Raw genomic sequence first — 16,490 nt, forward strand, 5'->3', positions numbered from 1 at the left:
ATAATATGACTGAATCTTTGAAAAAGCTAAATTTGTATATAAATTGGCTAAAAATCTCCTGAAAATATTAAAAAATTCTGAATAACATAATCATGATACAAAAAGATTCAGAAATTTTCATTTTGATGTACTCGTAATAGATACTAACAAAGGAAAGAAAAATCCAAAAACATAAGAAAACATTTTTAGTTCAATGATGATCATCAATTTATAATTATTTGAATGTTTTATTGTTATTGAGTTATTGATTTTTACCTAAACGTTTTTATCAACTTTCTTATACCAGCATATCTGTCTGGAAGTTTCCTACCAAATAAATAAATGAAGGTTCACAAATTTTACATGACGGAATTGGCCGATACTTGATGAAAATTCGAAACATATTCAAGAAACACTTCATTGTTAGATTTACACTAAACAGTTTGCAAAAACGCAACACGTTTTACCATATTGAATACGCCTAAGGAAGCTAGTGTATAGTGAAACACATGTTGTTTTGTGAACCATTTGATGAAAATTTCACAGTGTTATTAGATACATTAACTCTCATTGCACGCACTGAAAAATAAACCTTATTTGGCCAAGAGACCGAGTGTTCTTAAAAGGTCGTTCAGAATACAAAGTTACAGGTAGAGAAAACACCGAAAGACTAGTTAAGTTAAACAATAAACAATCTCAACTTCAATACTAGATGTGAAATTAATTCACAACAGAGACCATGGATGAAATTAAGGAACAAAATCAAATTTATTTAGAAATATTGGGAGAATCATATGCAGCGAGTGTTGATTCACTGCCGAAAAACTCAAGAGCGATATTATAAAAATATGAATATTTTGGAATGGCCGCCGGCCGTTAAAAAATCTCAACTGACTGAGGGTGTTAACATTTACTATTCAATTGTCATCTTAATAACTTAATACCGTTATATCAAAATAAGAGTATGGGAATACAAAAGAATTATGACAAACATTTGTACCTATACATTAGCTGGTGATTTTTTGTTGCATTGAGATCAAGAATGCCAACATTGTTTGCTACTACATTTTCTTATATATCCGTTTTTTTTAAAATTAGGTTTATGTTGAATCGAATCCTATAATAAAAATGGCAGTGAGAATATGTACGATTCTAAATTATCAAGTTACTTCACTAACACTTTCCTCAATACAGACAATGATGCACCTGTTCAGAATCCGACGTTTTGAAAAATGGATAAATTGATTTGATGAAACAAGTAAAATAAAAAAATTACAAAGAAAAATGAGAAGATTTTATCTATATTAGAGTTAAAATGCCCTCAAAAGGACTAACGAATACGTATACATTTCAGATTGAGATATTGGCAGAACTGGAGATTACTCATTTGACATTTCACATTACTATGAGAGGGGTTGGGTGGGTAGGTAGGAGATGATCGAATAAGAATGAACCCGATCCCGATCAAAAAAAGCTGTTTCTGTACAAAAGTTAGGCACGTGCGGTGTGTTGTTTTATTGATATTTTAAGTTGTTATGTATTTTTAAGTGATAAAAGTGATATATAAATATGGTACAGGTGTGTATTTATGGTTTTGAATTGAAATAGTGTACTTAAAAACGATGGAAAGTCATTATTTACATATTAAAAACTACCCTCATTTTTTTCTATCATTGTTTGAGAGTAAAAGATGGCGAGCAAATTTTTATGCAATTTGAACGGTTTTAAATTTTATTTCAAAACTTTTTTAAACTAATTCATTCAGCTTTGTTTTATGTGGAAAATCTATTTAATTATAATCTATAATAAAAATGAACCAACAAACTTTGATATACAGCTATATTTAGGATGTGTATATTTTATATATGTTTTCATAATTGTCTGGGGACTATTGCCGTTTTATAGTATTTATTGCAAATGTTCACAACATGCTCTTTGTCAGACAGAAAAGGTTGTTAGTTAATATGGGTAATGAGTATATATTTCACAGAGAATTTTACTTTTAAAAACTACTAAAAACACTATGTGATAGCTATTGATACATCAATATTCTTTGCAATAAAAATCCACTGTAAAAGTACTTGCAAATCATTTTTTGAAGTATTGGTAATTGATAGAGTTCAAGTACTTTTTCAAAGTGAATGTTTGTACTTGTACTTGAGTCAATCAATTAGACCACCCTATTAGTTGTAGACTAATGCTTCTTCTAGAGAAGCCTTCAGGTACTTGTTTTCGAATCTACTCTTCTCAATCGCAGGGGGATGAGAGGAGCACTGGTGTGGGCTTATGGGAGGGTTGATTTTGTTAATTGACTTTGTTGTTATGTTGTATGACCACATACTTCACATCTCAAGGCACTGAATACTTGTTGAAGTCTTGAACGATAACCCTCAAATTTTCTATTTTTTCAGGCTCCAGATATCAATATGAAACATAAAGACCTACCTCAAGCTTTAATGTTATTGAGCGAAATGAATTTGAGTGCACAGCATGTGGCAAATTTAGTGGATAGTATGATTCAAAGAGTGAGAAAAGGTGAATTGACCACCGATCAAGGACTCAGTTTTCTGGAAATGAAGTACAACATGCTGTTGAGCTATCTCATCAATTTGACTTACGTAGTGCTTAGAAAGTGTTCTGGTGAAAAAATAGAGGGGGATCCCTGCATAGACAGATTAATAGAAATAAGAACTGTTTTGGAGAAAATTAAGCCTATCGATAATAAACTCAAGTATCAAATTGATAAGTTAGTAAAAACAGCAGTGAGTGGAACAAATGCAGATGATCCTACCAAATATAAAGCCAACCCTGAAAATTTAATGGGAAACTTGGAAGGAGAGGAAGACAGTGCCGATAGTGGAGACGAAAATGTGAAAGACGAAGGCAGCAAACGTGGAGTTTATGTGCCCCCAAAATTGTCAGCAGTACATTATACTGGTAGGTGATAGATTAGATGACGAAAGATACGAGACAAAAAGCGTATATAGTACTCAACATTTGAATATTTTTCTACAAAATATTCAAGTTTCAAAATTTCCTGTTTATTGATTTTAATTATAGTTTCAATGTGCCGACTATTACTAATTTTATTCTGGAAATTATCATATTCAGCATCGTTTTCAGTGACATTGAACCAATTTCATAATTTGAAAGATTGGACGTACATTTACATCTGACTATTCTAGGTGACGAGTCAAATCAAGATCGAGTCAAAAGATTACAAGAGAAGTCCAAAAGGCACGCTTTGTCGGCTTCCATTATGCAGGACCTTCGAGAAGAATACCTCGATACACCCACTGAGAAATCCGAAGGAGGTCGAGCCCAAAAAGTTTTGTCCAAACATCAACAAGAGAAACAGGAATACGAAGAGGAATATATGACACGTTTGCCGGTAACCAAAATTGAAAAACAAAAACACCGTCACTTGACCACTATTGGGTCAGTGGGTGACGAAATTATCAACTTTGGAAGTAGCCAATCTTCCAGTGGTAAGCGGAAAAGGAAGTATTCCTCCAAGTCGAAGGGAAAGAGTTTCAAACGTAGGAAGTTTCATTGATAATTGTTGATTTTTTTATGAGTAACAAAACTATTTATGTGCAAAAAGTCATTTAGTAATAAACCTCTACGGCTTTAAATAACGTAAGTATTTCTCGGGATGTTTGTAAAATTTTCTCGTGGCAAAGTCAAAAGGTGTGACATGTCGCTTTGCACATATATATTTTTGCCTGAAAATGAAGAGCTTGAAACCCCTGTTGCCTATGGTGACCTTACGACGAGAGTATTAAAAATTGGTGAAAAAAATTCAAAATTCTACAGATTTTCCATAGAGTTAGTAACATTGTTTTCGTCTTGAGTTGATTGTATGCTTGCATTTTCGGCATGAACTTTCGATGTTTCTTGTTTTTATTGTTTTTTTTTTAATTACTCTTAAATGTCAATAATTATAGACTGAAAATATTTTTACATAATGTTATTGAACTGTTGCTACTAATATTCATTGATTGTTTCATTTATCAACTGAAGTTTTGTAATTTAATAACTCGTTATATAGGGAATTATTACTATAAATCGTTCCCAAATAAATACAAATGAATCATCCAAATGTAAAGACACAAAATATGTAAGGATAAATCTATTGAGAACACTTGCCCAACACATGAACAAAAATTACAGTTAGCGTCCTCAGGAATCATAATGATTTTCAGTATTGTGACACCACGAAGATGCTATTGTATAGCGAAACACATGTCGCTGTTTTGTCAACTTTTAATTGGAAATCTCACGGTTTTCAATAGAACCTAAAACATTTTCAAGTAAAAAATTTTCTTTGTGAAACAAAGGATCAGTCATTGAACTGTACAAACATAAAAACATATACTCAAAGAAAAGGCCATGTATTTCCCCAGATTGTAAAGGCTGTCAAATGACGTCACTGATTAGTGTACCATGAATCTGTTGAAGATTATTATTGGTAAAAATAGGAACAGTTAACAAGTAACGTGATGCTATTATTGTCAAAATAAAACATTATTTCCCATATTCATTTTCTATAAATGCCAACAAATTCTCCCTATTTTGAGCCAAACCATACTATTATCTACAAAGACAAATTACAAACAGTGCTGATAAGTTCCGATTCAAACTTTGTTTTCATTTATATAACCCTAATAGCTCTGGTTTCAATGTAATTAATGGCATATATCCAATGACAAAAGGAACAGTTCAATAAAAGCTAGTGAAAAGAAGCAACGTGCGTCTATACCTGTACGCAATATCCAGTTTCTTGTTTAAATTGAAAGGGGTATATTTTAGGTTTTGGTTTCTATATCTTTAAACAAAAATGTGGAAATTTTCCAAAGAAAGAAAGAATGCAATTAATAAACTCTTGTTTGAAAAAGGGTGACAATGTTTCATGGCGAATGTCATTAGTTCAGACTTCCATTGTCTAATATGATTCAAAATCTATGAAAGAATAAATAAATAAATAGCTAAAATATCAATTATATTAAGCAATTAAAGATGAAATGAAAATACAATAAAAAGAATAGAATAAACGGTCGGTGGTTCAAGCCCTAGTCTGCACGATCGATTTTACTTGCTATCGTCCAACCCGCTTTAGGAATCGCACGTTAAAAGGTAAGACCTCGTTAATCTTTGGCTCGCACAAGTGTAGACTTCTGAGGGGTGCGACAGCTGGTTAACGGAAAAACAGATTTTAAACAGACAGATCAAGATACAAAGTAAGACACTACAGAATAAAAAAGAGAAAAGAATGAAGAATAAAACTGGAAATAATGAAAAATTAAAAAATTAAAAAAATTAAAAAAGGATTTCAAACCAAGTTACTTAACGACATTTCGATTGTTAATATCTAAAATCGTCTTCGGGTGATGTCTTATTACAAAGATAAGTAATTTATTTATGTATATACACGGGCAAGCCCAATTCGGATGGTAGTACAGTGCTATGTAGTATTTGATGCAATACAGTGGATCAAAAGTAAATTCTAAGAATAATACAATTTCAAAGTAAGATAACAAATGAATTATTTAAGAAAAATTGAAATGTGTAACAGTATAATAATATTTAGTGACTTCTTTAAGACATCCTGATATACATACATTATTTTAAAAATATATAAATAAATAACATATAAATTACAAAAATGATGATATGATAGAAGAAAAAAAAGAAACGCATTTTTCACTGATTCCAGAATGGTTTTAACATGAGGATATACATAACAAATATATTACAAAACAGACAAATGAAAATTAGCAATGAGATTTTATATAGTCCATGAGTTTTTTGTTTTTAATTGGAAAACATTTATTGAAACTTTCAACGAAAGTGGGAGTTTGCCGATGCCTTATTTTGGTCAAATGAGTATAAAAGACCAGCATAATAATCAAAATGGGTTGGATTATACAATTATATAATGTAATTTTTGAGTACATCGAAAGCTGAGATGAAATTCTTGAGAAAAAATATATTTTTTTAATAATTTTTCTGTATATATAATCAAAATGAGCATGAAGGGATAAACGATTATCCACCGTGAAACTTAAATATTTGTATTCACTTACGAACTCTATTACATCACCTGCAATTTGTAATCTTATGTTGTGTTTGTTGATGAGTGATAGCTTGTAACCAGTTGATAAGATCATATATTTTGTTTTGGAGGTGTTGAGTTTTAGTTTATTGCGATTCATGTACTTGAAAATATTTCTTAGTTCATTATTCATTTGATCAGCTAGTGTTTCTATATTATCTCCTGAAATTGATAACAAAGTGTCGTCTGGATGGTATCTATATCATTCAGGTAGATTAAAAATAATATAGGTTCCAAAACACTCCCCTGAGGTACCCCGAAAACGATATCGCGAGATGATGACACTGAATCCTTTATTTTGGTTAACTGTTAGCGTTGTGTTAAATAATCAGTCAGCCATAACAAAAAAGTTTTCCTGATACCAGTACATTGCAGTTTATTTAGTAATAAGTGGCGATCAATTGTCTCAAAAGCTCTTTTAAGATCTAAGAATACGGCTATAATATAATGTCCCTTATCTATGAACTATGAATATGAACAAATTAAATTTTTACAAGCAAGTAACGCTAGACACAATACAATAACACAAGCACAGAGTATTAGATGGCTAGGTGAAGAATATGGTTTTTAAAGAGGGAAACTGATATATTAAAGAATTGAAGGGTATTTAAAGAGTTAGCCAATCAAAGAGTTCTGGGAACGAAGCTATTGTATGAATAATTGAATCGGTGAAAAGAAACGTAAAAAGTTTGCACCTGTCTAGTTGAACGACTGTAAATCATGCAAATAGGTTACTTTCAGACATGAGTAGGTGAGCCAAATTGTGACCAGTCTCAAAGTTTCAAACAGTATTCCTCAAATGATGAAAAAATGTGTGTGAGGGTTGTTCATTTGTATTTTTTGTGAACGAATTTATAGACGTCAGAAATGTTTTGATGAACAATTGTATGATCGAATCGTGAAATTAAGTGCCGCTTGACAAAAATACATCCCAATTCTCAAATATGTGGATGAAATTTCCTTAGTAGTTTCGAATGGAAAGTGAATTTAAAAAATGCAATAGAATTATCAATCAGTAACAGAAAATTCGAAGAGATTCAATTGTGCTCGACATTTATGGCAACAGTAAGCAAATCATATAAATATAAGTTTCTCCGTTTTTATCACGTTGACTTGTTCATCAAATTTAAATGGGGTGAAATTCCATTCGGGAAACACCATTACATCACAGCACACTGAACAACATTGTTGGCGAAATGTTGGGTGTGTTTTTTTTCTAGAAAATATTAAGAACAAGAATTTCTCACATATAGTCAGTGGGCATACTTGAAGACTGGCTATAAATCAAATCATCTAAAAGAACAATTCATTTAGGCCAGTTTCAACTCCCTACACTGTAGGTTAATGGACTGACACCTATGCGAAAACAACTACTTCCCTGGCTAAAACCACGTGGGATTATATGCGACAGGTGTCAGTGCAGGATTCTTCGCTGAAGTTATTCCTGCATATGCTGTTGATGATAGAACTGCTGCAGAACGGTTTCGGGCTGTTTGGCCACTCATCAGTGCAAGGTAGTGTCTGTCATCAACATAAAGTCGATGATTTCCAATAATTGAAAATCGAATTCCTTCAGAGTATCATTCCTCGAACTAGGCTGAAGCTAACAACAAATAACAGGTTTGTCATCGCCCCATCTGCCTGTGAACGAGGTAACCAAGCGCATATCCGAAATTTGCACAGTTCCTCGTATGAGGAAAGAAAACTTCACATATAGTCAGTGGGCATATTTGAAGACTGGCTATAAATCAAATCATCTAAGGGACTGGCCTGAAGGAATTGTTCTTTTAGATGATTTAAGAACAAGGCCTATTAGGAAACAAAATGATATGTATCTCTCTTCTTTCTGTTCATTGCAGTCCTCATATTTCAAAAAGAATCTTGGGAGTTCCTATTCTTGGAAAATGTGAACTCCACTTCAATAGTGAGTATAGGATGGTAATAAAAATGAAAATATTTGACAATTAATGACTTTTAGGTTTCAGACCCGATTGAAAATTTGATGAAAATTATTTTAACAAGTTGCCAAAGTGAAATAATGTTTTTTTTTCAATTCAGTGTAATGGTACGAGGAATATAGAGAGTTTTCTTAGGAGTATACAAATTCGTTGATATTTTTGCACCAAACATATTGTTACAGTAATGTTTTTTATTGTTACCAAATAAGATCAAAATGTCTTGCAAGCATCTCAATTGTCACGATTCAGTTGTTTTTCATAATTTATCATCCAAGTTGTATTTTTTATGAATTTTTCTTGAACTGCTTTTTTCCATTTTTGGTTTACAAATTTGGTGAGAAGATATAACGACAGCTCAGTGAATCAAGAAAGCGTATACAATTTTCTGTTCTTTTTGTCAACTTTGACATTGCTCTATACTCTATAAAATGCTGTGTATGCATGTATGAAAATATTTCAACACGAACAAGTGTTCAGTTCTAGAGTTTGATGAAAACCTAAGCAGGAAAACCCGTTTTCAGATAATTGTACATCAAAATTACATATTTAGACATGAGCAAGAAAATTCATTTTGGAGTGATAATTGGATTAACGTTTTATAGATTAGATTAGATTGTTGGGGAGCTGGCCCATGGCCTGATTCACTGAGAACTTTTCAGATCTATTCTGATGCTCCTTGGTTGTTAAGAGCTCATTGTCTAGCTTGATCTCTTCGATGAGACTCCATAGCCTTGACCTTTTGCCTGTTTATTTCCCCTATACAGTGTTCGATTGCCGCTACTTCTGCCTGGAACGCAGTTGCATTATGTCCGAAGCTAAGTGCGATTCTCGTCTTTGCTCTGCCTTCGTATATACCGGCTCCCACTCCTTCTTGGGCCTTTGAGCCATCTGTACACCAAGTTTCTTCCGCTTTTAGCAGAGGGCCGTTTTGCCAGTCCTCTCTACTTGGTATGATGTACTGCGGAACTGTGTTATCAACGTTTTATAGAGACGTGTCAAAGGTTGTCCACTAGGAATAAACATATACATATATGTTGATAAAGTGTTGAGAAAACTTCGCAACTAATTGTATGTGTAATTTTTGGCTTTCATACGAACTGTTATTGAAGATTTGAATATTTTTTTTCTCATTTATTGGTATTAAAATGAATTAGTTGTATTGCACCAAGTGAGACAAATGAAGTTGTTCAAAATAATTTCACTAGTAACGAAATCAAAAGACATTTAATTTTTGAAAGTAGTCAAACTTTCTGAGGCACAATTTATGAAAATGAGTTACTTATGTATTTGGTTTTAACTGTGTATCAGTAGTTGTCATTTTTGTTTGAACTATTGTTGAACTTTTCCTGTTTTTCAACTTTGACATCTCAGTTTTTTAATCTTTACTGTTTTTGTAGTTTTTATTTTAGAATATGATTTGAGGAAGAAATCAGGAAGGTTTATTCATACCTTTTATTTCATTTGTAGTGATGTTTTGGATTAGATATATAAAAAAAGGGTATTCAGTAGCTGTGTTCATCGGTGTCCGTTTGTAAATTTATTATGCTACTGAAAATTTAGGCTCAAAATGTATATTGATTCTTAACTGCTTTAATTTTTTTTAAGTTTCTTCAATTACTATAAATATATATTATTTTTTACTTTGAAAACTCATTTAACCTAACTTTACCCCACGTATATGAGGTTGTGTTCAAAAAAAGATGAGAATTTTAATTTTTTTTGGTTTCGATGTCATAATCATATCCATGATTCGTCAACAGTTCACTTCACTGCCATACGATTCACGCCCAAAATTAACGAAAAAATTCATGTCATGAACCAACTGATACGCTGACATCCTCAGTAACTTCTTTAATAGTGATTCTGTGTAACAATTTTCTTCACTTTCTCAACATGTTCATTGGTTGATGTGCTGGGGCGTCCAAAACGAGCGTAATCAAATCAAATCAAAATATGCCTTATTACCCAACCCAAGATCTGAACATATTAGCAAATTAAATTAACAAATACAAGCTATAATATGATACTCAGAGACAAGAGCAGCGTTTATGGACAGAACAATATTAAGCCCAGCTGAACAGATACAAATATAAGTACATGAATATTGAGTAAATGTAGATATATAATGCTATGTAATGAACATTGATAGCCATTTCGTGTTGATTCCAATAACTTTTTTACACAAAGCTACATGCCGATTACTCTATAGAGACTTGGTAGAATTCGTCCACACTATAATAGGGCCTCCCAACAAGGAATTCTTTTACTTTCTTTTTGAATTTCTTTGAATTAAATATTCGCCCTAATTTAATGGGAAGGTGATCAAATAACTTCTTGTTATTGATAATAATAAAATTTTGTGTAAGGGCTAGAGTAGGTGTTGGAAGGGAAATGAAGTAAGACTGACGTGTACTATAAGTTGAGGTGGTATTAAATTGATTTTTATATTTTTCGTGGATAAGACACACCGTTTCCGAAATAAAAAGACATACTAAGGTCAGAATTGTTTGCTTCACAAATAATGGGCGGCATGAATCCCTGTAGCTAGGCTTGTACAAATATCTGATGGATCTTTTTTGTAGAGAGACTACCATAGTTAAATGAAATTGTGCACAATTTCCCCAGGACTCAATTTGTGCAAAATAAACTGATCTTGTAATAATAGAATCTAACTCTCTTGCAACAACTCTCACTGCATGACATCCTGCTGCTAGTCTTTTACATACGTAGTCGACATGTTATCAAATTTAAGATTTTCATCAATGAAGAGACCTAAAAATTTGTTTTTCTCCAAATTTTCAATTTTTACGTTTTCCAAGTGTACATCTAAACGTGACCACATTTGTTTTGTCGATGTTGAAAGATTGGAATCGCACCACTTTTTCACCCTTCTTATTTCGACGATTAGTTGATCAATTGAATTTGAGGCGATATTGCTATGCCAGAGGATAGTGGTGTCGACAGCAAAACATGTGAATTTACCACTTATGTCAACATGGACTAAGTCATTGGCATAAATGAGAAACATCACCGGTCCCAAAACGGAACCTTGTGGGACCCCACTGCCAATAAAACGTTCCTCTGATGAAACGACATAAAAATCTTGAATGCAACATGTTTCATGAATTGTTGATGTGAGTTTTCCGAATTTATGTACGATACAGTCTGATGCATATATTGGACAGTCTAAACTTAACGAAGTAATAGAAACAATAAGACTTCATTTGAAGGATAGTTAACAACCTGCAAACACATGTAATATTCATTTATATTTGCTTGAGTACCATGTGAAAGTATTTGAATAATTAAAAATTCATATACCCAATAGATTATCTGTATTACCATATTACAAATATTTTTTTATATCGACACATTTACTACCCTCCTGAGTGTAATCCAACACTTCATTGGTATAATTTCCAGTACAAGGATTATAGGATAGGAATCTGGAGGATTTGTTGGTTTGTAACCTTCTGGTTTGGAGGTTATAATCGTCGTCCATGAACTTGCATGAGCCATTGCTCTTCAAACGTCTGTTTAAAAGGTGAGGTATTTTTGGCATGGCTAACTGGAAATGAATTGAAATTTAGAATCTGATTTGCAAGAAATATTTGAAAAATTTCATAATTTTACTCGGCTGAAAATAATTCTGAACAAAACATTGAAGAATCAAATCGACTTCGTATGTTCTGAGTGCAAAATATCCATTTCCAGTAAAAAAATAGACACACAAAACAAAGAAATATGTGAGTCAAAACCCTTGTTATACATATTAGAAAATTCTAAGCGAATCAATAAATGTAATAAAAGGCAAACTGAAAAGTGACCAATTATACAAACCACTTAAGAAAACAATTAGACCGTAACTTGTCACATTTATAAATTTTGTATGCCCACGAACTATAGAAATAAATTTTTTTTCTGAACATAAATCAGTGGTAAAATTTAACTTATATATCTACGTACTTGGATTTTTTAGATATGCTCAACGTTTCGGAAAGTAATCCTTTTCCGTTCTTGAAACTTGAAAATTGTCGGTGAAAAACGCCTTGACAAATCCATAATTCAAAAATACAAATTACTGACTAATTAGAGCCTAATTAGTCAGAGTTAGTCTCTTCGGAGTCTAATTAGCCATTAACAGACTAATTAGACTCTGAGCCTTGACAAACCCATAAATCTAATTATACTCTTTAATGAGACTCTTCAGAATCTAATTGGACTCTTCAGCCACTGACATACTAATTGGACTCTGAAATGTCTAATATTAGTCTGAAGCTTTATTAGTCACTTGTTTGTGGTTGTTTTTTGGTTGTTAGAATAAATATTTATTGAGATATGGAGCGACAAAAACACATGCCATTAAAACGGACAAAACTTTTCAAAGTACCTTATACTTGATAATTTGTATGGAGTATTTCGTTATGAAAAATTATTCAATTACCCTTTTCAATTTATAAGGATATGGCGGCTGATAGCTGTGTTGCATTGTTGTTGAAAATTTTTCTGTCTCCGTTGAACGGCATATAGGCTGTACGTCGTTACAAGTTTCCCTGCAAAGTCAATCTGATGAGAAACACTTTTGGGGTCTAGTTATTAATGGCCTTCATGAAAGAAATCCTCATCAATAAAACCTGAATAGAAAATATACTCACTTCATTGACGTATAAATATTTACTAAAGGGGGGTTCGGATTCATTTCCAAATCTGGTCGTTTCGTTAGCACTTCTCTCAACATATCTCCGGTGGTGGTACTCCATTGAACATCGTAATTTGTACCAAAATGTTTATAGTGAGAGCAGTGCAAATTGATGCCTTCTGGACAATAGGGATTATTATCAATAGGCTGTGAAATCTGATCGTTTTCCCAATCTGATACTTTCACAATAGGGGAGTAAACTCTTTTGCAATGCAGTGTAGTTTTTCTACGATAGTCCAATGGCCTGAAAACTTGTGCCTCCAACTGAAACAGATAAAAAGTTCAACTGAATGTCATGATGGTATTTAAGAATTTACAATGAAAGGAGGCATTTTGAAACTTCGCAATTATTTTATTTAGTTGACTTTCAATTTCAAACATCCGCCAAAAACTTTCTTGCTGTCACATATGTAGGTGCGTTCTGAATTTGCTCTCCATTTACTCTGATTTTCTGGAGTAAATTAACGTGATTGTCTCAGAAGCGTCTAGAGACAACGATATGGTCTCAAGAGTACTTTCTCATTATTACTCGACATAGCGCATATTATTACATTACAGTGCCCTATTATTGACATAACAGATTGAATGCTATGAAATAATCGTGTTCAGTGTTAAATTGGCGCAGTAGTATGTTATATTCTCAGTATTAATCAGACAACAATGCATTTAAATAAACTACTTTAATGTTGTAAAACAAGATCCATCATCTTGATACCACTACTAGTGTGTTAACAACCTGTGAGTTCGATCCCAACCTCAACCAGATATTTTTCTTGAGTTGAAGTCCAATCAAATACCTCTGCTGGTGAGGTATATTGATCATATTCGTGTTGTATTATGACGTTCTCGGGTTCAAATAATCTGAATTTCTCTTTCAAGTAAATTTTGTTCGATAGGAGATATTTTTGTTATTTGAAATATATCTCATTCATTTAGATTTAGATGATTTGTTTGTGATTGTATTTATTAAAGGTTAGGTTACAGGATAGATTTGTTTCATTCCAAATTCAAGCTATGATCTTCTGAATATATTCGTTTCAATAAATAATGATGACTCTTCTTCATTAGTTGTAGTTATTACTGTTTAAAAAAAATCTGTTTTTCCGTTAATCAGCTGTCGCCCCCATACGAACGACAACTCTCAAAAGTTGAGAACTTGTGCGAGCTAAGGACTAACGAGGTCTTACCTTTTAACGTGTGATTCCTAGATTGAATCAATCAAGATTCTGTTTCACTGAACATTTTACCATATACCAATACATTCTGTGATGTACTATCAACTACAATGTTGTAAAACTCAATTGCGGGAAGGTTGAAGTCTACAATGGTAGGTCTTAGTTAAACAACTCTATACTCATACTTATTAAGTGCTCTTTGATTTTCAGTGAGAAAATTCATGGACATGTCTTAAGTATTTTTAGTCGTGCCAAATGCTGTTGCTTGAGAAAATATAATGCATAAGTCTACCTTGTTAGACGATGGAATATATAAATTACATGCTTTTTTATCGTGCAACATCATATATAAGTACTTTACATCGATCACGAGTTGATTCGTATTCAAATAACTATTCCTACTGACAACATAATTATACAACACTCCTAATATTATTATATCATTACACCCTCAAATCGTTCCAAAAGAGCTGAACAATTTTCTAATGAAACATTGAAGAGATTATACTAAACAAGATGTCAACTTGATTCCTATGAAATCCGAATTTAATGGAGTGAGAAAGGGTACCTAGTGTTGTAAATGATGCCGTGAAGAAAATAACGCTGGCCGCCACTGGTAGCCATAAACCAATTGTGACGTAGCTAAGAGCGCGCGAATGTACGATATTCGCTACCGCTCTAGATGTAGCAAGAATAATGCTACGTCTTCGATGGAATTCCGAGAAATGTTTCATGGCCTTTGATTGCCAAATATAAGCGACATCCACTCGCCCATCGAGATATTCAAGTGGAAGTTACAGTGCGGTATGCGAAGCGATCTAGCATGACGATAGACATTCGAATAATAGTTGAAGTATTAGTTGAAGTGTTTGTTGTATTTAAAGTGAAATAAAGTTAAGTTTGATTTGTTCAGTGTAGTCAATTATTGGTCAAACCACGGGGAAAAACGCAAAACTGTCTTTGACTCCTTGCACTGTAAATATCGTTTGCATTTAAAGAAAAACATATTACTCAACTATCATTGATGTGATCATGGTATTAAAAGTGTAACAATATTCACAAATTTGTTCAATGGTAACGGTTTGGGATATGTACCCCGCTTATTAGATATCATTACAGTAAGATCGCTGACGTCCAAACAATGTAATATTTTGTCGGTTGACTCCTCTAAGAAAAAATATAAATCATGAATAGAAATTTAAATCAGTCAGCGTGAGATTTTGTAACTATATAATTCTTGTTAATCGTTTCTTCTACATGTTAGATTGTCTATTATAAATTCGTAGGCAAGAATTGGAAGTAAAACTGTACACATTAGACACAAAACTAATAATTTGAGACCTACAAATGTTATTCTAAGGGGTATGGCCAATAATAAAAAAAACAAATACACAGGAACTAAAAATACTTGGAGACATATAGATAAATAATAAAGTATAACGCTTGAAATTGTCATACATATTTTCAGAGGGTGTGATAACCATATTAGAAGAATTCGAATTACTCCAAGACAGTGTAATGACCTGCCACCAATAAATCCTGGGATCCCAACTGAAATAAAAAATATCGTAATATGAAATAGTCCAACCAAATATTACCTACTCAACATTAAAGATTTTTTGTTCAATTCAATTCGATCTCTTCATTATGATTCAAGTATTATTGTTTCTGTTATATAAGACAACGCTTGTATCAGAGGTTTCTCCTCAATAATTCTTGAAATTATGTATTTTTGCAATACGTTACCCCAGTCTTTATATCACATATCTTTTATTCGACAGAATTTGATGTCAAATGAAGTGTCAAATCTAATCGTTGCCACAAAATAGAGGTATGTGATGAAATGTGTCTATTTACTTGGAGAAAATCCGTAACATATTCAAATTACACTTCATTGTGAGATTTTTACTGGATAGTTTACAAAACGTGTTCTTCTGGCAATCTCACACTTGGGGCCTTAGTGAAGGGAGATATCATCTTCTTTACTTTTACCCCACTTTTGGTTTCAGTTATATGGTTCGTAAATGTTACAATTTTCATAGTAATATTAACGATAATTAGATGTGTTCGGATTAAAAATCTGGAGCCGATAAAAGAGATGAAGGGAAGGGAACGAAATATATTTGACGAACGCTATTTTGCTATTTGTGATATTATTTGTCTTCACAAAACGTCTAATATATGATCGATGATGTTTTCTTTCCGCAACATTACTGTTATTAATAATTTCATTTTTGAAATGCAAACCTTTTTTTACAACTAAGTATTCAAGAATGAGTAACATTAAAGAAAGCATCGTTATGTCAATGAAGATGTGCCATGAACCCTTTTTTAAAGATATTATGTGTTAACAAGCGTGAAAAATTTCACCAATAATAATTTTCCACAAAATACCTAAAGCTCAACCAATTGTCTTCAATATGACAAGTGACAACTAAAAAATCTGTCTGATCCTCTAACATTGATCCCTCTCTCGTAAAATACCGAATTCAGGGCAGATCTAATCGTGACAACAGATCTGTTTGACCTAAGATTGACAAACTCCTATATTCACCGATGAGTCC

General features: G+C 32.6%; 2 protein-coding genes and 1 long non-coding RNA gene across 4 annotated transcripts; 1 reads left to right on the forward strand and 2 right to left on the reverse strand.

Moving 5' to 3' along the window:
• Positions 1-1,378: 1,378 nt before the first annotated feature.
• LOC111503906 (neuroguidin-A) lies at positions 1,379-9,692 on the forward strand. Of its 2 annotated transcripts, none has more exons than XM_023158336.2 (3): positions 1,379-1,557; positions 2,391-2,916; positions 3,165-9,692. In XM_023158336.2, exons 1-3 carry the CDS (start codon positions 1,549-1,551, stop codon positions 3,533-3,535), a joined length of 906 nt encoding a protein of 301 aa, XP_023014104.2. In that variant the 5' UTR covers positions 1,379-1,548; the 3' UTR covers positions 3,536-9,692. The 2 variants fall into 2 exon arrangements, with proteins under 2 accessions (XP_023014104.2, XP_074030933.1); XM_074174832.1 differs by having other exon boundaries at positions 1,390-1,469.
• A 1,678-nt stretch (positions 9,693-11,370) lies between these two features.
• LOC111503884 (uncharacterized) lies at positions 11,371-13,213 on the reverse strand. The gene is made up of 4 exons (XM_023158313.2): positions 13,069-13,213; positions 12,708-13,015; positions 12,497-12,605; positions 11,371-11,620 (listed from the first exon to the last, which is right to left on the reverse strand). The coding sequence occupies exons 1-4, from the start codon at positions 13,081-13,083 to the stop codon at positions 11,399-11,401; spliced, it is 654 nt and encodes a 217-aa protein (XP_023014081.1). The 5' UTR covers positions 13,084-13,213; the 3' UTR covers positions 11,371-11,398.
• A 1,929-nt stretch (positions 13,214-15,142) lies between these two features.
• Positions 15,143-16,030, reverse strand: LOC111503883 (uncharacterized). Its single transcript, XR_002721928.2, has 2 exons — positions 15,529-16,030; positions 15,143-15,477 (listed from the first exon to the last, which is right to left on the reverse strand). It is a non-coding gene; the product is annotated as an uncharacterized lncRNA (long non-coding RNA).
• Positions 16,031-16,490: the final 460 nt, after the last annotated feature.

This window comes from Leptinotarsa decemlineata, unplaced genomic scaffold (assembly GCF_025532065.1).
Source record: "Leptinotarsa decemlineata unplaced genomic scaffold, Ldec_3_MD MMD2_tig00000882_RagTag_RagTag, whole genome shotgun sequence".
Classification (NCBI taxonomy): Eukaryota; Metazoa; Arthropoda; class Insecta; order Coleoptera; family Chrysomelidae; genus Leptinotarsa; species Leptinotarsa decemlineata.

Coding starts and splice junctions, on each gene's coding strand:
- LOC111503906 (XM_074174832.1), top strand. CDS start 1,428: ATGAACCCGATCCCGATCAAAAAAAGCTGTTTCTGTACAAAA. Junction 1,470..2,390: donor AAAGCTGTTTCTGTACAAAA/GTTAGGCACGTG, acceptor CTATTTTTTCAG/GCTCCAGATATCAATATGAA. Junction 2,917..3,164: donor GTCAGCAGTACATTATACTG/GTAGGTGATAGA, acceptor TGACTATTCTAG/GTGACGAGTCAAATCAAGAT.
- LOC111503884 (XM_023158313.2), bottom strand. Junction 12,606..12,707: donor AATATTTATACGTCAATGAA/GTGAGTATATTT, acceptor TTGACTTTGCAG/GGAAACTTGTAACGACGTAC. Junction 11,621..12,496: donor ATCCTTATAAATTGAAAAGG/GTAATTGAATAA, acceptor ATTCATTTCCAG/TTAGCCATGCCAAAAATACC.